The 19,966-nt window shown below is 39.7% G+C and overlaps 1 protein-coding gene across 3 annotated transcripts in view; it reads left to right on the top strand.

Moving 5' to 3' along the window:
- Positions 1-19,526, top strand: part of ifnlr1 (interferon lambda receptor 1) — a 54,970-nt gene extending 35,444 nt beyond the window's left edge. For 2 of the 3 annotated variants that reach the window (XM_060900321.1, XM_060900320.1), the window contains exons 3-7: positions 3,099-3,262; positions 4,325-4,515; positions 7,290-7,431; positions 7,836-7,963; positions 15,645-19,526. In XM_060900321.1, the coding sequence (XP_060756304.1) occupies positions 3,099-3,262; positions 4,325-4,515; positions 7,290-7,431; positions 7,836-7,963; positions 15,645-16,481 (1,462 nt within the window). In that variant the 3' untranslated portion in view covers positions 16,482-19,526. Of the gene's footprint in view, positions 1-3,098; positions 3,263-4,324; positions 4,516-7,289; positions 7,432-7,835; positions 7,964-15,641 lie in introns of all 3 variants that reach the window. The other variant, XM_060900319.1, reaches the window with a different exon arrangement.
- The last annotated feature ends 440 nt before the right edge of the window (positions 19,527-19,966 follow it).

The following is a 19,966-nucleotide window of genomic DNA, read 5'->3' as shown; positions in this document are numbered from 1 at the left end:
TTCTCCAAAGCTCTTTACCCACTCCTTACAGAGTTCAGCGTGTAAGGATTTTTTTTTCTGATATCTTACACTGATCGAGTGATATGTAGCTGTGTGGTGCTTTCCTACTTCATATCTCAGATCACTCTATTTTTGGTTTAAACAAAGGCCCAGTTATACAATTGACAAGGAAGGAAGGTCTATTCCTCAAGAGCTACCAGTTAGATCTTAAAGAAAATATTTTGCAAATAAACAAATTGAGCTAAAAGTCGGTCTTTATGTCTGTCCTTTATAAAAAAAAAGCTGCATGTTGAATTTGTTCTTCATGATATAACCACTAAAGTGATGAAAATAGGCAGGACAATTTTTTGTCAGGGAGGCTACCATAACTCCATCGTCTGTGATGTCATTTTCGGAGGTGTGCAAGTGCATGCTATACTAGGCTCATCTCATCTCATTATCTCTAACCGCTTTATCCTGTTCTACAGGGTCGCAGGCAAGCTGGAGCCTATCCCAGCTGACTACGGGTGAAAGGCGGGGTACATCCTGGACAAGTCACCAGGTCATCACAGGGCTGACACATAGACACAGACAACCATTCACACTCACACCTACAGTCAATTTAGAGTCACCAGTTAACCTAACCTGCATGTCTTTGGACTGTGGGGGAAACCGGAGCACCCGGAGGAAACCCACGCGGACACGGGGAGAACATACAAACTCCGCACAGAAAGGCCCTTGCCGGCCACGGGGCTCGAACCCAGAACCTTCTTGCTGTGAGGCGACAGCGCTAACCACTACACCACCGTGCCGCCCCCTATACTAGACTATAGTATAATATTATGGTCTAGCGTGACTTCTCAGTCAATTTGTTTGCATTTCTCCACAAAATTATGGCAACGCAGGATGAGAAAAGGAATCAAAATAAAGTAGTGGCTAGTCTGATAAATCAAAATAAAGTAGTGGCCGGTTGAGAGTACGCCATGTGTGTTTTGGCTGCCGCTTCTCACTGGAGCGTTTCATTTTTCTTTTTATTTTCCTTTTGTTTCTCTTTTTTGTGTTTGTGTAGTTTGATGCTTGTTTTTTGTTTGAGTGTTTTGTCCACCGGTTGTGGTGTAGCTCCGGACCCAGTTTTGGCCTCGGTTTCCTTCAGGCCTTGGTGCGCCGTGGGTGATGCCTGTGCTTCTTGCTATGGACTGCAGAGAGCTTGTTCCTCTTTTTAACATCAGGGTTGTCCAGCGCTCTGTGTGGCGGTGCTTCTGTGCTTGGCGAGGTGTTCCGTGCGATGTTGCCCAGTGGCATCGCAGTAGCTGTGCAGGTGGTTTGGGACATGCCAGCGCTCTGTGTGGCGGTGCTTTTGTGCTCACTTTGTATATCCATGGCGCGATGTTCCAAGCGATGTTACCTGGTGGGGTCGCAGCGGCTGTGCAGGTGGTGTGGGATTTATTTTTGTGCGCCTGGTGGGACTGTGTTAGCTACGCCATTGGAATTACTGTACATCCTGACCCTCTTTTGGTGCACACACTCTTTTTTCTTCTTTTTTTTCCCCTAATTGTAAAGCGACCTTGGGTGTGAGAAAGGCGCTATATAAATTGAACTGATTTTTTATTATTATTATTATTATCTCATCTCATTATCTCTAGCCGCTTTATCCTTCTACAGGGTCGCAGGCAAGCTGGAGCCTATCCCAGCTGACTATGGGCGAAAGGCGGGGTACACCCTGGACAAGTCGGCAGGTCATCACAGGGCTGACACATAGACACAGACAACCATTCACACTCACATTCACACCTACGGTCAGTTTAGAGTCACCAGTTAACCTAACCTGCATGTCTTTGGACTGTGGGGGAAACCGGAGCACCCGGAGGAAACCCACGCAGACACGGGGAGAACATGCAAACTCCGCACAGAAAGGCCCTCGCCGGCCCCGGGGCTCGAACCCAGGACCTTCTTGCTGTGAGGCGACAGCGCTAACCACTACACCACCGTGCCGCCTTATTATTATTATTATGTAGTTTATTGCCTGCTTATTTAAAAAATATATTTACCTGCTTAGCTTCCATCCGTTTGATGTGTGACATGGTATGCTGTCAGTGTTTTGTGGTGAAACAAAGTCAGGATCGCGTCTGGCTTCAGTTGTCATTTCTGCCTCGTGTCTCGCTTCTTCCCAGTGATTTTTTTCATACAAGTCCTCCACAAATCCAATCTTCTGCAAAATGCTCACTGCACAATTTGCTGCTTTTTCCAGGAGTAAAGTTTTCTCGCTTTACTTGATGAAGCCACTCGGCCAAACGTTTTGGATCCAGGATGGAATGAGGAAGACGTGCAGAATCCTACGTCACACAGCTCCACCCTCATTTTCATTTCCTAATACATCCATATATCTCGCTACTCCAGTACGGCCACACCCGGGGAAATGGCCCAAAAGACTGATGTTACAACTTTAACGTTTTTTTAAGCTAAAGTCCGCTTAATTTTTTTTCATCTAGAACATCTTGTATTAATGTATAATGATGACATTTCATAACCCCGTAATTTCAAAATTTCCTGGTTAATCGCTTTAACAGTGACGATTTTGAAAATGTTCCACAGTGCTGTTGAATTCTCTACCCTGGTTGATCAGAAGATGGCGATTCATTTTCCACATTATTTTTTTGTTTAGTGACAATACAAATCAGAGCGACATGTATGGCAGATACTACACCTAAGTGGATTTAAATATGTGTATTTGTTAATATGCTGGTATTTTCTGTGGGGAGATGTTTTGAGAAGGAGTCTCCAGTGTCAGTACTTGGTAACAGTCCGAGGTAAAGCTGGTAAGTTTTCTGGCACAGGAAAATTTTCATGGTGAACACTTTTCCAGTTTCTCTGTAATATTAATGAGAAAAGAACAAACAAGCAGAGACTGGCATGAATCCCAACTATTAATAGTTGTATTGTGGTTCAATCTGCTATATTAAATGTGACATATATATATATATATATATATATATATATATATATATATATATATATATATATATACATATATATATATATATATATATATATATATATATATATATATATACAGTATATATATATCGTCATGACTGATGTAATGATTCTGTTTCTTATAGATACGGAGAGCGATTCAGGCCGATGATTGAATGCCAGAACATCTCTGAAACTTTCTGTGATCTCAGCTCTGTGACAATGGACATTCGCTCGAAGTATTTTGTCAAAGTTATGGCTAATGAGTCATGCCTCGGTGAAATTAAGCACTTCTGTCCATTTGAAAAAAGTAAGACTATTAAGATATAAAATGTAATAAAACCACTGACAGATCAAGTAAATAACATTGATTATCTCATTACAATGACATCTGTCAGGGGGTAGGATATATTAGGCAGCAAGAGAACAGTCAGTTCTTGAAGTTGATGTGTTGGCATCAGGAAAAATGGGCAAGCATAAGGATCTGAGCAACTTTTGACAAGGACCAAATTGTGACAGTTAGATGACTGGGTCTGAGCATCTCCAAAATGGCACATCTTGTGGGGTGTTCCCAGTATGCACTGGTTAGTACCGAACAAAAGTCGTCCAAGGATCCAAAGGACAACCAGTGAACCAGCGACAGGGTCATGGGTGTTGAAGGATCATTGATTCATACGAGACACAAAGGCTCGGCCATATGGTCCAATCCCACAGAAGAGCTCCTGTAGCACTGTAAACTGCTGAAAAAGTTAATGCTTTAACTTTAAACCTTTCTGTTTTAGCCAACATTAACTTTTTCAGCAGTTTGTGTTACAGTAGCGCTTCTGTAGGATTGGACCATATGGGCTAGCCTTTGTGCCCCATGTGAATCAATGAGCCTTTAACACCCATGACCCTGTTGCTGGTTCACCGGTTGTCCTTCCTTGGACCACTTTTGGTAGGTACTAACCACTGCATACCGGAACAACCCACAAGATGTGCCATTTTGGAGATCCAGTCATCTTGCCATCACAATTTGGTCCTTGTCAAAGTCATTCAGATCCTTACACTTCAAGAACCAACTGTTCTCTTGCTGCATAATACATCTCAACCCTTGAGAGGTGCCACTGTAATGAGATAATCAATGTTATTCAGTTCATCTGCCAGTGATCATATGTTGTGTCTGATCGGTGTATACTGTATATTCACTGTGGAATTTTGTAAATGTACATGATCTGTGCACTAGGATTTTGTATTCATTAAATGATTGTTTATCTATAAAACAGGATTGAACTCTCTGTAGATTATTTTAGATCTCATGACACTAATTCCTGCCTTTTACCTCCCTCCTTATTACTCCTTCTTACTTCTTTCTTTTTCTTGTCCTTGTCAGGCACTCTGGAAGCGCCACATTCATCCGTGGTAATGACCGGGGCCTCTTTCACCGTAACACTCACAACTCCCATGGGGCCTCAGAACCACTCGATTAGGGAAATCAGCTGTTGGGAAAGGTGTAGGGATTCTGGGCAATCTTCTGTTGAGTACATTGTCAGTCTCACACACCCAGAGTCTGAAGCTGGAAAGGTAAGGTCTAGTTCCATATGAACATTTGTACTGTACCTTCTGTCTTGGTGGAATGTACACCTTTGTAGTAAATATACTTAGTTACTTAGATCAGAGATTTAACATAGCCGAGGGCATAATTCTGTTAATATTGACTTAAGTTAAATTACCTATCATACTGGTTCTTCCTTCTACATTGATATAATGTAAACATGCAGTAAAACCAAACAATTCAGACTGTTAAAGTGTTGGGACAAGATGTTTCATGTGTGTATTCCAGAAGCACTGAACCATAAGTTGTGGGGGGAAAGTGTTATTATTTGAATTAATGTGTTATTAATTCAAAATTAATTCATAATTAATCGGCCCCATGAGGACAGTTGAGGGTTACACCTGGAAGACGCTCTGGACACTTACATGTACTGTACAGTAATGCTTTTATGGCTGAGGACTACAGTTGACTTGCTAACTTTAGGACTGCAGTTGTCATGAACAGTTTTGCACTCAAGTTTCCATCAATGAAGAGTTACAACATCAACGAAACTGTCTTCATGTTAAAACCGTTAATGTTATAGTCATGCTGTCTGCTGTTGCCCAAATGAGGATGGGTTCCCTTTTGAGTCTGGTTCCTCTCGAGGTTTCTTCCTCATGTCGTCTGAGGGAGTTTTTCCTTGCCACCGTCACCACAGGCTTGCTCATTGGGGATAGATTAGGGATAAAATTAGCTCATGTTTTAAGTCGTTAAAATTCTGTAAAGCTGCTTTGCAACAATTTTTATTGTTAAAAGCGCTATACAAATAAACTTGACTTGACTTGACTCATAATTTTGAATTAATAACACATTATTCAGCATGCAAACTCATTGTTTCAAGATGTTATGTTGTTAAAAGCACTGTCTGGGAAACAATGTGTAGAATAAGAATTATAATTTAATATTCAGTAAATTAGACTTCTACATTATGGGGTGCTAAATATTAAGTTGAAATAATGAGATTATATGGCAAAACAATGAGATAACATGAAATAATGACTTAATAGGTTGAAATACGTGCTTATTAGTTTTAGTTATGGGTGGGTTCTTGCCCGAACTGATAATCACATCATCAGTTTTTCTCTGGCTAATCAGACACAAGGTACACCACCACTCTTGCTGGAGCAGTCAGGGGTTAGGCACCTTGCTCAAGGGCACTTGAGCCAGTCCTGCTGAATCAGGGATTTGAACCAGCGATCTTTTGGTCCCAAAGCTCTTTCTCTAACCATTTGGCCATGGCTTTCCCCCAAGTGCTTATTAAATAATGTAATAACCACATTATAGATAAACATAGATATCTTAGATCGATGGTAAGTCATAATAACAAGATATTAAGTCAACATATTTATTTCAGGGTTTTTTTTAATTGAATGGTAAATGTTAACTCTTTGGTCTCAACATTATTACTCAAAATTATTGCCTAAGTTACACATGTAAGTTATTGATTTGCTCTGCAAACCTTAGCTACCAATGCCAGCTTGCTAGAATAATGTATTCATTTTTATTCAATCCACATTCACTGGATATGAGCAATCATGCACTCTGACTGGCTACTCTACTACTAGGATATCAGCTCCTATACCGTGAGTAGAGAAAAACAAAATGGTGGAGCGTGTTGCTGAACCAACAGAGGACGAAATAAAAACTTTACTCGAAAACAAAACCCCCCAAAAATACCAAAAAAGCAACAGAATATGGAATAAAAGTATTTGATGGTAAGAACATATCTTTTTTATTTTTCAAGAACTGTTATTATCGCATTTTTCACAAACTACTGTCATTTTGCCGGTTTGCAGAAATTATTTTTATTTATAAAAATATTTATCATCACACACTTGTGAAATTCCTCTCTGCATTTAACCCTGGGGCAGTGAACACACACACGTGAGCAATGAGCACATACACATAACAGTGGGTAGCCATGCTAACAGCACCCAGGGAGCAGTTGGATGCCTCACTCAAGGGCACCTCAGCCCAAAGCCATCCCATATTAACCTAACCTCATGTCTTTGGACTATGGGGGAAACCGGAGCACCTGGAGGAAACCCACGCAGACACAGGGAGAACATGCAAACTCCACACAGAAAGGCTCCCCTGCCAGCCACTGGTCTCAAACCCAGAACCTTTCTCGCTGTGAGGCGACCGTGCTAACCACTTACACCACCGTGTCACCCACTTGCATCAAGTTTTTTTATTTATTGAATTTGCAAAAAATAAAAATAACAATGCTCCGTTTCTCAAAATCCAGTGAATGTGGATAAAATAAAACAGTTATTCCACTCAAACTTGTCGTACATGGTTTATAAATACAGTTCATGTACCGGTACAACTCAATTTCATGGAATAACTGTTAATTATATAATAAATTTTAAGCAAACAAGTAAAAATGATAATTTGTATTTTAAAAAAAATCACCGCTGTCACCAAAATATATAAAGCTAACTGTATACAGTATTACTGACGGTATGTTATGTTCTTAACTTAAGAAAAACTTGTTTTCATCAGTCATAGCTAATTCGGTAGTTCATCCTGTAACAGGCTCCAATATGTATGCCTAACTTATTGCACCTACAGTATATGATTCTTCCCTTATTTTACTTAAACATTAAGTGTATAAATGTGCACACTTAGACAGAATTGCTATCATTGCTAGCCAGTGTAATGCTAACTGCTAGTTCTTTTAAAACACATTAGCATTTAAAAAAAAATACACCAAGTTGCACAATCACGTTTTATTATCCTTTATCACATATCTTATTTACAGGTGTTTCAGAATCCATCTGGCATGATTACAGTGAGTCACTTAGACATGAACACCGAATACTGTGGCGTTGCATTGTACGAGCTGACCCATCCCTCCGTAAAGCGACAGAGTGAAAACACCACCTTCTGTGTGACTCTGCCAGGTAAAAACAGGAGTGTTTTGTTTATTTTCTGTTCACTGTGGAAAAGTTTCTTGTGGCTACGTCATTTGAAACGAGTAAGATTAGATTCTTCGTATTACTCACTTATAGGTTATGAGGTGCAAAATATAAGCTCTGATTAAAGGCCAGCATGCTAAAGAGAGAGCCACATGACAAAATGTTCAGATACTTATCAAAAAAAAAAGATTATTTCACATGCTGTTCCTTTTGTACGTCTAGAAAGTTCAGTTTCAAGGAATTGTGCAATTCTCAGCCCAGCTCTTGCTTAACCAGGATTAACTTATCATATGAGCACCTTATGACCTTTGGGATTGTCCTAAAATTAGATTTTTTTTATAGTGAGTTTACATTGGCTTTATTTTTGGTCTTTTTTTTTTTCTCTCCAGCTGCAGACAAGCCCTGGATTCCTGTATTCATCGTGTCTGCATTAGTGGCTCTTTTCCTCCTGTTCACCTTGCTGTTGGTTTTGTGTCAGCAGTACGTCACGAAGAAGAGGAACCTGCCCAAGGCACTGGTAAGACACTCTTACTTGTTTCTCTATCAGGAAATTGTAGTAGGAAAATTCCCTTTGTAAGTATACCCGGAAGGAGCTCTACCTCAATGTTCCTGGCACTGACAAGCTGAAAGATTGGGGTGTGTGTGCGCGTGTGTATGTTGGGACAGGTTTAGGAGGAATGTGCTTTGCTCATACATGAGTTATAGCACACATGTAGCTTTGGCCCTGCAGCCAATTTCCATGATGTGTCTTTTCACAGATCAATTGTGTTGCGTTGCTTTTTTATTCATTTGATGCCCTTCTCGTTCAATGTTTCATTTTTGGTTTATGATATTAAAGCAGTAGTGCAGTATTTTTTTTTCAATCCAACCTTTATACATTGCATATGTGCTGTATGTGCTATTACCACAAAAAAAATTTGACATACACTACCGTTCAAAAGTTTGGGGTCACCCAGACAATTTTGTGTTTTCCATGAAAAGTCACACTTTTTTATTTACCACCATAAGTTGTAAAATGAATAGAAAATATAGTCAAGACATTTTTCTGGCCATTTTGAGCATTTAATCGACCCCACAAATGTGATGCTCCAGAAACTCAATCTGCTCAAAGGAAGGTCAGTTTTATAGCTTCTCTAAAGAGCTCAACTGTTTTCAGCTGTGCTAACATGATTGTACAAGGGTTTTCTAATCATCCATTAGCCTTCTGAGGCAATGAGCAAACACATTGTACCATTAGAACACTGGAGTGATAGTTGCTGGAAATGGGCCTCTATACACCTATGTACAACCCCGATTCCAAAAAAGTTGGGACAAAGTACAAATTGTAAATAAAAACAGAATGCAATGATGTGGAAGTTTCAAAATTCCATATTTTATTCAGAATAGAACATAGATGACATATCAAATGTTTAAACTGAGAAAATGTATCATTTAAAGAGAAAAATTAGGTGATTTTAAATTTCATGACAACACCACATCTCAAAAAAGTTGGGACAAGGCCATGTTTACCACTGTGAGACATCCCCTTTTCTCTTTACAACAGTCTGTAAACGTCTGGGGACTGAGGAGACAAGTTGCTCAAGTTTAGGGATAGGAATGTTAACCCATTCTTGTCTAATGTAGGATTCTAGTTGCTCAACTGTCTTAGGTCTTTTTTGTCATATCTTCTGTTTTATGATGCACCAAATGTTTTCTATGGGTGAAAGATCTGGACTGCAGGCTGGCCAGTTCAGTACCCGGACCCTTCTTCTACGCAGCCATGATGCTGTAATTGATGCAGTATGTGGTTTGGCATTGTCATGTTGGAAAATGCAAGGTCTTCCCTGAAAGAGACGTCGTCTGGATGGGAGCATATGTTGCTCTAGAACCTGGATATACCTTTCAGCATTGATGGTGTCTTTCCAGATGTGTAAGCTGCCCATGCCACACGCACTAATGCAACCCCATACCATCAGAGATGCAGGCTTCTGAACTGAGCGCTGATAACAACTTTGGTCGTCCTTCTCCTCTTTAGTCCGAATGACACAGCGTCCCTGATTTCCATAAAGAACTTCAAATTTTGATTCGTCTGATTACAGAACAGTTTTCCACTTTGCCACAGTCCATTTTAAATGAGCCTTGGCCCAGAGAAGACGTCTGCGCTTCTGGATCATGTTTAGATATGGCTTCTTCTTTGAACTATAGAGTTTTATCGAGCAACGGCGGATGGCACGGTGAATTGTGTTCACAGATAATGTTCTCTGGAAATATTCCTGAGCCCATTTTGTGATTTCCAATACAGAAGTATGCCTGTATGTGATGCAGTGCCGTCTAAGGGCCCGAAGATCACGGGCACCCAGTATGGTTTTCCGGCCTTGACCCTTACGCACAGAGATTCTTCCAGATTCTCTGAATCTTTTGATGATATTATGCACTGTAGATGATGATATGTTCAAACTCTTTGCAATTTTACACTGTCGAACTCCTTTCTGATATTGCTCCACTATTTGTCGGCGCAGAATTAGGGGGATTGGTGATCCTCTTCCCATCTTTACTTCTGAGAGCCGCTGCCACTCCGAGATGCTCTTTTTATACCCAGTCATGTTAATGACCTATTGCCAATTGACCTAATGAGTTGCAATTTGGTCCTCCAGCTGTTCCTTTTTTGTACCTTTAACTTTTCCAGCCTCTTATTGCCCCTGTCCCAACTTATTTGAGATGTGTTGCTGTCATGAAATTTCAAATGAGCCAATATTTGACATGAAATTTCAAAATGTCTCACTTTCGACATTTGATATGTTGTCTATGTTCTATTGTGAATACAGTATCAGTTTTTGAGATTTGTAAATTATTGCATTCCATTTTTATTTACAATTTGTACTTTGTCCCAACTTTTTTGGAATCGGGGTTGTAGATATTGCACCAAAAACCAGACATTTGCAGCTAGAATAGTCATTTACCACATTAGCAATGTATAGAGTGTATTTCTGATTAGTTTAAAGCGATCTTCATTGAAAAGAACAGTGCTTTTCTTTCAAAAATAAGGAAATTTCAAAGTGACCCCAAACTTTTGAACGGTAGTGTAGTTTCTGCAGTGAGAAAAGAACAGAAAGCCTGGAATGCCAAAGGGCAGTTGAATTATTTCAATAAACTTTACAAATATCCACAATCAGACTCATAGTAGTGTAAACCAAGGGTGGGGTGAGACAGACACGGGGGGGGACTCTTACCAAAGCTGTTCTTATAAATGTTTAAAGATTTAATTTTATTTTTATTTATTTATTTATTTGCACATGATGAAAGAGATTTACAAGAAAACATAAATGGAACAAAAACAGAAAATGTGCTGGGGGAAGAAAAAAGCACAATGGCTTGTTCTAAGTCTTCCCCCGTTTAAATTAACAAGTAATTAATCCAAATTTAACAAATTAGAGAATAACTATATTAACAATAGTAAATAATAACAAATAATAACAAAGATAATAATATAATTATTGGTAACAAAATTATACATTAAACTGTAATTGGCATCATAACTGAAATAAATATAAACAATGTCAATTGCAAATAACAAAATATAAGTTAACGAGTGAAAATAAGAAATGAATAAAATGTAACCTAGGATCTATACATAAAGTAAAAAAAAAGTATAATTGATTGATTTCGAATGGTGAATAAATATTGTCCTAATAACAGAAGCCTGGTGCATGGTGTAGTGTAATATTTTACAATTTGATCCAAGACTGAACTATATTTAAAGATAAAGGTCAAGTGTGGCTGGGGAATGAAAATAGGTGGCTTTTGAGATTACGTTTAAAACTAATCATGGATGTAAAACTTTTAAGGTGGAGGAGGAGGTTATTCCATTCAATTACACATTTGTATTGAACACTCTTTTGACCTAGGGATGTTCGCACTAGGGGGATATGCAGTTGGTCGCTTTGTCGAGTTTGGTAAGCATGAAATTGGGAATTAAGATTTAAAAAACGATCAAACGTGTCTGGAAGAGAATTTCTAAGAAATTGGAAAGTGAAGATATTTAGCTGAAGTCTATTGATATCAATAATATTTAAAATCTTAAGCTTCGTAAACAGAGGTAAAGAATGGGCATAAAAACTGGATCTGGTGGCCATACGAACAAATCTTTTTTGTAGTAGTATTAGGGGCTGTAGTGTAGTTTTGTAGGCACATCCCCATATAATATTTCCGTAGGTCAGATATGGATATATTAAGCTATTATATATGGTGATAATGGCTTGTTGAGTGAGAAGATGTTTGAGTTTTCCCATAAGTCCAATAGTTTTAGATATTTTATTACATAACGTGGCTATATGTGGTTTCCAGGTCAGTTTTGCCGCTTTTCCACTACAAACGCGGCTGAGTCGGGCTGAGCCGTGCCGTGCTGAGTCGGGCTGAGCGGGGCTGTTGGAGTTGCATTTCGACTATAACCGCGCTGAACCGTGCTGGCTGGAAGTGGGTGGACACATTGGGTGGAGTTAGCGAAAGTGGGTGGACGTCAGGTGATGTCGTTAAGCAGCGCAAACAGTGACATCAGTGAGCTTTTAAGCGGTAGTCTCACGACCCGGAGAGTAAACAATAAACATGGAGGACATGGAGTCGTTAGTGTTGCTGGTCTTGGTGCTGTGGCTTGTTGTCACCGACAACGCGGACAGATACTGGCAAGAGCGTATAGATGAGGCGAGGCGCATAAGACTTCAGAAATTCTCGTAATTCATAATTCTTCTCCTTCCGGGTTAGGGGAGTGTCTGCTCACGCCCCCAGCCTCACTCGGCTCGCTTTGGCTCGCTTCAGCCCTACTCCAAAACAGTGCGAGTTTTAGGGGCTAAGCAGGGCTGAAGCGAGCTGAGTCGTGCTGGTTTTTGGTAGTCGAAACGCGAGCCGTGTCGGGCTGAAGTGAGCTGAAGCGAGCTGAAGTGAGCTGAAAAAGGGTAGTGGAAAAGGGCCATTTGTCATCTATTATTACGCCTAAGAATTTAGCTTGACACTCTTGAGAAAGGGGCATACTTTTTAGTAAGATTTTTGCATTATTTCTATTGTAGGTTTTATTTTTATTACAGAAAATAAGGAAGTATGTTTTTTTGGCATTGATAGATAGTTTGTTAGCCTCGAACCAGATAAGTCAATCCAGTAAAAAAGTAGTTTGTGTTATTTATGCTTTTTTACAGGTTTTGGGGCACTTTTTACTGTGCGCTACATTGGCCATGGCTTGTATTGAGCATTGCAGATTTGAGTCAAAAGCAGTGTTGTAGTCGAGTCACTAAACCTCAAGTCCGAGTCCAGTCTTGAGTCCCTAGTGTTCAAGTCCGATTCAAGTCCAAGTCATTAAAAAAATTTAGAGTTGACTCCAACACTCCAACAGTACCATTTGACGGTGGCTGTTTTAGCGCCATTAACATTAGTTTGTTCCTGAACATGACGTATGAACAGGTGAATGTGCTTCTCTTTGTCAGGGAGTGTGAAGTATTCTGTCAGAGATGGTTGGGAGATGGATGCAAGTGCAGAAGGTGTGTGTATTAATACAAGTGAAGATGGTAAACAATCCAGAATGGCAGGCAAAAACAGTGAAACAGGTGATAGGTTGAGCGAGACACAAACAGACTATCATAGACTCGGCAGAATCAAAGAAGAGAAACAGGAAATCAGGGATCAGGAAACCAAACAAAGAAATAAGGCTCAGTAATGTCAACAACACAACTCAGTACTTCGCAAAGTACAGTGGTGCTTGAAAGTTTGTGAACCCTTTAGAATTTTCTATATTTCTGCATAAATATGACTTAAAACATCATCAGATTCAGTGTGCCCACTCACACCTGATTGTCATCCCATTGATTGAAAACACCTGACTCTAATTTCACCTTCAAATTAACTGCTAATCCTAGAGGTTCACATACTTTTGCCACTCACAGATATGTAATATTGGATAACTTTCCTCAATAAATAAATGACCAAGTATAATATTTTTGTCTCATTTGTTTAACTGGGTTCTCTTTATCTACTTTTAGGACCTGCGTGAAAATCTGATGCTGTTTTAGGTCATATTTATGCAGAAATATAGAAAATTCTAAAGGGTTCACAAACTTTCAAGCACCACTGTAAGTGTGTTTTTCACAGTTTCTATATAGGCGTGCTGTTTCCGCCTTAATCCTGTGCAGGTACAAGTCGTTTACACCACGCACGAGAGTCGGCTTGGCGCACGCACTGTCCGGAGTGCGCCCAAGAGTCTATCTGATGCACATGCCAAGGCGTGCAGGTGTGACAATCTGACACGAAATTACTACAGAATTAATGTAGATATAAATATCTTATGCCAAATTATTATGGCATGTTACCAAAAAAATAAAGATAAAATCCGAGTCCTTGTCTCCATTTTCCAAGTCCTAATGCAGTTAACGCATGAGTCCTAGTCATCAGTGCTCAAGTCCGAGTCAAGTCATGAGTCCTTAAAATTAGGGCACAAGTCGGACTCGAGTCCGAGTCCTGGACTCGAGTACTACAAGCCTGGTCAAAAGACATGTCTGTAGTTCCACAGGGAAAGTTCCTTGTATTCAGAGTCTTCTTACACACGTCAAAATCCCTCCTGTGCCAGGACCTGATCTTCCCAGGCAGTCTCCTGTCCCAGTCCTAACCAGGCACCGAATGGTGCCGATCTCCATTTCTATAGAGGCTTTGCACCGTCACGTGACCCCATAGCAATGGTAATTACGCTGCCATGATAGGAGGCATGCTTGTAGTGCTTCATTCAACCTTGTTGTTATTGATCAATATGGGAAGGTTTTGCTGCATTTTTAGATGTGCAAATCGTTTTGAAAGAAACAAAGACATCAGATTTTTTTTCTTTTTAATTTCAGGGAGTGTATTATGTGCACACTTGGGACCCAGTCATTATGGGAAATGCCTGATACTGATTTGAGTGCTGATTGCGCTTAAATCACCATCAGGTGTTTCCCATAATGACTGGGTCCCAAGTGCGCTCCAAAGGATCCCCAAATGTAAATGAACTTTTTAAGTCTTGGTGAAGCTCTGCCGAGCCGCTGTGTTGATGCTCATGTTCACTTCACTGTGAGCACCTTACTGCAGTTGTGAAATTTTTTTTTTCATTCTTACCTTTGTGGAAATGAAGTAAGCATACCATCGGGTTTTTGACCTCTCTGTTCGACACCGAGTCCTGTTGGATGTTTTTTTCCCTCAATTTCCCCTTCTACATTTAGAAATCTCTCTAGTTTTTTCCCATGATGATGAAATACTTTTGGTAATTTTTTTTTTAAATCTGATGTCTTTGTTTTGTTCAAAATGATTTGCACATCCAAAAACTCAACAAAACCTTCCCATACCCATCACTAACAACTAACTTGGCTGAATGAAACACTACAAATGTGCCCCCTGTCATGGCGGCATAATTACCACTGCTATAGGGTCACGTGATGGTGCAAAGCCTCTACTGCCCTTGGCCTCTCACCTATTATATAGTCACAATGGGGGGGGGGGGCAGTCTTCCAGTAACCACGAGAGTTTGACTCCCCACTCACATCTGTATTACAGCATGCCTTGCCAGATGACCATTTTGTAGGTACCATTTTGATAATGGTCTTTAGTATGATCCAACCGTGAGTAGAACTCACAATCTCCTGGTTAAAAGGTGGATACAGTAATCCTTAGGCCAACTTGTGGTTCTTACACACATGCTTAGATTGATTTTCTAGGCTCCCATTTCAGATTATTAAAATTAGCTCTATATCATTTAAACCACCACCTTTAAAGACAAAAACTTTAAAGATGACCCCCGAAAATCAACTTAAGTTCAAGGTCAGAATCGAAGTTCAATGAAACACACCTTGATTTTTTGACATGCTCTGTTTTTGAGGTCTGAATACTGATGTATTCTGTAACTCTCTAACTCTACAACAATCTATAACACCTCACTACTGAACTCTGAATACAGCCCCATGATGGTTACACATAATCAGTAAAGTAGTTTTCAGTTATTTTTCTAGTACAGAGAAATATATAGGGGTTCTTCATTGTGGTAATTTCCCATGCGCCACAAATGCAATAGAGATCCAGGGTTGAAAAATGAAACAAAGCTATAATCAAGTTTGGTCATTATAACAATAAAAAGAAGTTGTCTGATATCAACATGTGGCCATTGAAATGAACTAAACAGCAACTTTACACTTCATTTCTCTTTTTCTCTATAGCAGATCATGTCGCTGAACATTACTCCAAATTTCAACCCAGATCCTAAAGCAGAGATAACCACTGTGAAGGTATACCCTGAATTTCCAGCGATTGCCATCAAGCCCAAACCAGCCTTACCTTCTGTCTTGGTGAAGCCACATGTTGTGAGAAATGAAGATTATGCAGCCCAGGACTACCATAACCAAGCTTGGCACTGTCGTTCTTACACTAATGAACAGGGAGCACCACTTAGTGACCGGAGTGGTGAATCCTGCACTAGTTATAGCATGGTCTTGGCAGTGAGGGTACCCCAGGTTCAAGAGGAGTTGTCCAGTTATGCTACTGACAGTGGGTTAGGAGACTCCATTAGTCCTGGACTGTCCTCTTGCACAGAAGATGACCTATTCCAGATCTTATCTCCTCCAGAACCAGAAGCAGACCTGGACATGATAGAACCAGACTCCAATGAACTTTTGGTGCTGCCAGTGTCACGTGATGCCAACGGGGAACTGCACTTCTTCAGCTTGGCATTCCAGCCTGTGGATTCAAATGTAAACCACAGCCCAGAGATCACACCTCTTGTGGCAAGATCAACACCAGCTGGAGAGAGGACTCTTTTGTTGACAGATCTTGTCTCCAGGGATGAGTCAGACTGGACAGACGATGAATCAAGTTCTGATTACAGGAAAGCCTACCTACCAAACAGGGTCCCTCAGAGCTGCTCGGAGTTACCCTCTCCTGTAACCATTTCCAAAGTCTTCTTATCTGACTTTACATCCAACTACAGAGAAAACTGGGTACCGGGAATCCTACCAGATCCTCTGCCAAATGAGAAGAACTACACTGGGAGTGACAATTAGCTACATGATTTGGCTGAACCAGAAGAGGCTGTCGACGAATCACCATCAGAACTTGAAGCAGTCCTTTTAGGTGAATGGATGGTTAAAATCCAAGGATAGTAACTTTTTTTCCTTAACCAGTGACTCTGACTCTTAGTGCTGGCTTAAAAAGAGTTATTTAACCTTCCACTATAATGTTGTTAATGAAGAATGAAAACCACTCACTGGGCCAAGGATATATTTAGAATGCAAAACCAGGCTTTTGGTCAGGTATGAGTAGCAGATGTTGGGTAAGACTTGGACTTCAGGAAGGCTGAAGGAAACTGAAACAGCTCTTGAGCACTTGCTAATGAGCAGAGAACATTTCCCATATGTCTCATGTGTCATCTGTGGCCTTTGTAGTGCTACTCACAGCTAAGCCTGTAGGATTACTGCATCACACCATTTGGTGTGTAAGATGCTCCAGGACTTGAGTGAATCTCAGCTCCAGTGCATTAGCCACCTGTCAGACAGTTGAAGCAGATGTGTTAAACTTGAGTAACATTAAGCTGTGTGGTGAAGTAACACTTGTGTGGAATGTGATGGAACAGTTGAAACTGGTTTACATTTTTGCACCAAATACATTGTTGAAGTAATGTGCAGTTTGACTGAAATGGACAAAAGTATGGGGACACCTATCCATCATAGCTATATGTGCTTGCTGAACATCTCCCTTTTGCTCATACAATAGCCTCCACTCATCTGTGAAGGCTTTCTGCCCATTTAGCCACAAGTGCAATAGTGAGGACAGGCACAGATATGAGGCAAAGAGGCTTGGCGCACACTTGGCGTTCCAATTCATGTTCAGTTCAATGAGGTTGAGATCAGGGCTCTGTGCAGGCCACTAGAGTTCTTCCAGTGCAACCTTGACTATGTCTTCACTTTGTGCACAGCAGCATTGTCATCCTGGAACAGGTTTGGGCCCCTTAGTTCCAGTGAAATAATATCTTAACACTACAACATACAAAGACATTCTAGACAATAGTATGCTTTGTAGCAATAGTTTGCGGAAGTCCCACGTATGGGTGTGATGGTCAGGTGTTCACATACTTTTAGCCATATACTGTAGCTCAAGTAGCAGCCAAACATCTAGCCATCATAACTTATCTAACTAACTAGGAAGATGTTATGCTGTTAGTAGATCATTTTTACCTGTTTATTTATTTCCTGCTTTGGCTAGACTGAAGTCAGTCGCTGGCTGTACATCAGTACTGTGTTTCTTGGTGAAACAATGCCCAAAGCTCACTAGGAGAAAGTGAAAATATTTGTGTATGAGAGAGAGAGAGAGAGAGAGAGAGAGAGAGAGAATGTTGTAGTGATTACCTAATTAGCCAACATGTTGGATGGTTGTTAAGGCATAAATTGTACACATTGTTCCAAAGTTTATAGTGTCATTTGGGAGTACATGTCTGTGGCATTACATATTAACTCCATTATCTCATACAAATATCATGTGCATGTTTGTTGAGAATATCTGAGAGGCTATAATAATGGTTAGGAACCCTGATTATAGTCACATTTATGGTATTCAAATGAGCTTTGGATGCTTTTTCACCTGGCTTCCATTCAAGACTTGCAGAAGTCAAGTCATTATCAAGAGTTACTCTTTAATTTAGCGAACTCTCTGACTAAAAGTATGATTATTAACTAATCAAGAAGGTTTGAAAGTAGTGTTTTAGAAGTTCCCTTAAAACAGTTTCTACCAGTCGCTGTAAGCTTCCCTTATTTGTACCTCATAGCTGCAGTGCAAAACTAAAGGCAGTGTTTGCAGTGCAAACACGAAATACCTTGCATGATGTGCTGTACTCATAATTTTGCAAAGTTAATTTTTTGCCTTAAATACTGCTTTAAGCATCATTTTTATTTTTTTTTTATTTTTAAAGCGTCTATATATGAAGTAGGAAAATAAGATATGACTGACTAGTTTGCTGTTTGTATTTGATTCAGCTGTAAATTTGTGCTTTGTCTCAGTGTTGTGTCATTCAGCAACATTCTGCATGTGATCTGTTGTATATACAGTTACCTTTGTTAATCTATGGAACAATAATTACACTGAAATATTGTCGTATATTTATTTGTTGGGAATTCACATCTCAGACAAAGTAACTAGAGCTTCTCAGACTTTGGGTGTGCATGATTCTTTAGGAGGTTTGACATTTTTTTTCTATCTATAAGCACAGAGTGCAACTTTAACCGCACCAATTTGAATCTAAACATAATAAAGTGGAGAAACAATATTATCTTATCCTGTTTCATTTGTACACCATATGTTTCACTGTTTTACTCTCCCAGTTAAATATAGAGTTCTGTACAAACAAGGCAAAGGTCTGGCTCCTCAGCCTTGTCTCTGGTTAGTTACGACTGCTACATCACAAGAATAGAATAGAATAGAATAGAATAGAATAGAATAGAATAGAATGCCTTTATTGTCACTGCACAAATGTACAACAAAATTTAGTTCATCATAGGAGAGCAAAGCTGCTGCATACGTGTGCGCCGCCACTCTTGGGCACTTCAGCCCAATCAAATCACTTTATCACCTGAGCAGCTATGTGAGATTTGCTATGTGGCAGCTGCATGCTCAGCTATACTATGGGGAAATGTTTTTGCTAATGTCTCAAAATATTTTGCCTTTAAACTTGTTATTGATATGTTTGCTAATTTGCTGTTTGCTAATTTGGAGCCTACGTAACTAGCTAGCTGCTACCTGTGACTAGCTCTGTAAATGCCTAGAGAGTTAACATACAAAACATGTTTACATTAATTTTTATTTTAATCAACAATGAATGTTTCACACTGACAAGTAAAAAATTGTTTTCACATTTTCAGTAAAAATCGGCATTTTTACAGTGGTGTGTGTGTGTGTGTGTGTGTGTGTATAATATATATATATCGAGTTGGCTATAAGCCATGTGCGACGAGATTAGGCAGAATAACTGTTTTATTCTATGCACATTCATGGGATTTTGAGAAACAAGGTGTAGTTTTATTTTTTGCAAATTCGATCAATAAAAACTTGAAACAAAATGTCTGACAAAATCATTTCCACTTAACAAACTGGCAAAATGATAGTAGCAATTTTGAAAAATGCTATAATAATAATTCTTGAAAAATAAAAAAAGATGCATTCTTACGATCAAAAACTTTTATTTCATATTTTGTTGGGGGTTTTTTTTGGGGGGGGTTGTTTTCAAATAGAGTTTTTATTTTGTCCTCAGTTGGTTCAGCAACACGCTCCGCCATTTTGTTTTTCTCTACTAACCGTATATGAGCTCATAGCCTAGTAGTAGAGTAGCCAATCAGAGCGGGCAACTGCTCATATCCAGTGTGTGTGTGTGTGTGTGTGTGTGTGTGTGTATAACAGTTATTCCACAAAATCCAGTTGTACATGAGCTGTATAAGCCATGTACGATGAGATTGAGTGGAATAACTGTTTTATTCTATCCACATTCACTGGATTTTGAGAA

This window comes from Neoarius graeffei, chromosome 19 (genome assembly GCF_027579695.1).
Source record: "Neoarius graeffei isolate fNeoGra1 chromosome 19, fNeoGra1.pri, whole genome shotgun sequence".
NCBI classification, from domain to species: Eukaryota; Metazoa; Chordata; class Actinopteri; order Siluriformes; family Ariidae; genus Neoarius; species Neoarius graeffei.
This window is presented reverse-complemented; position numbering and strand designations above follow the sequence as displayed.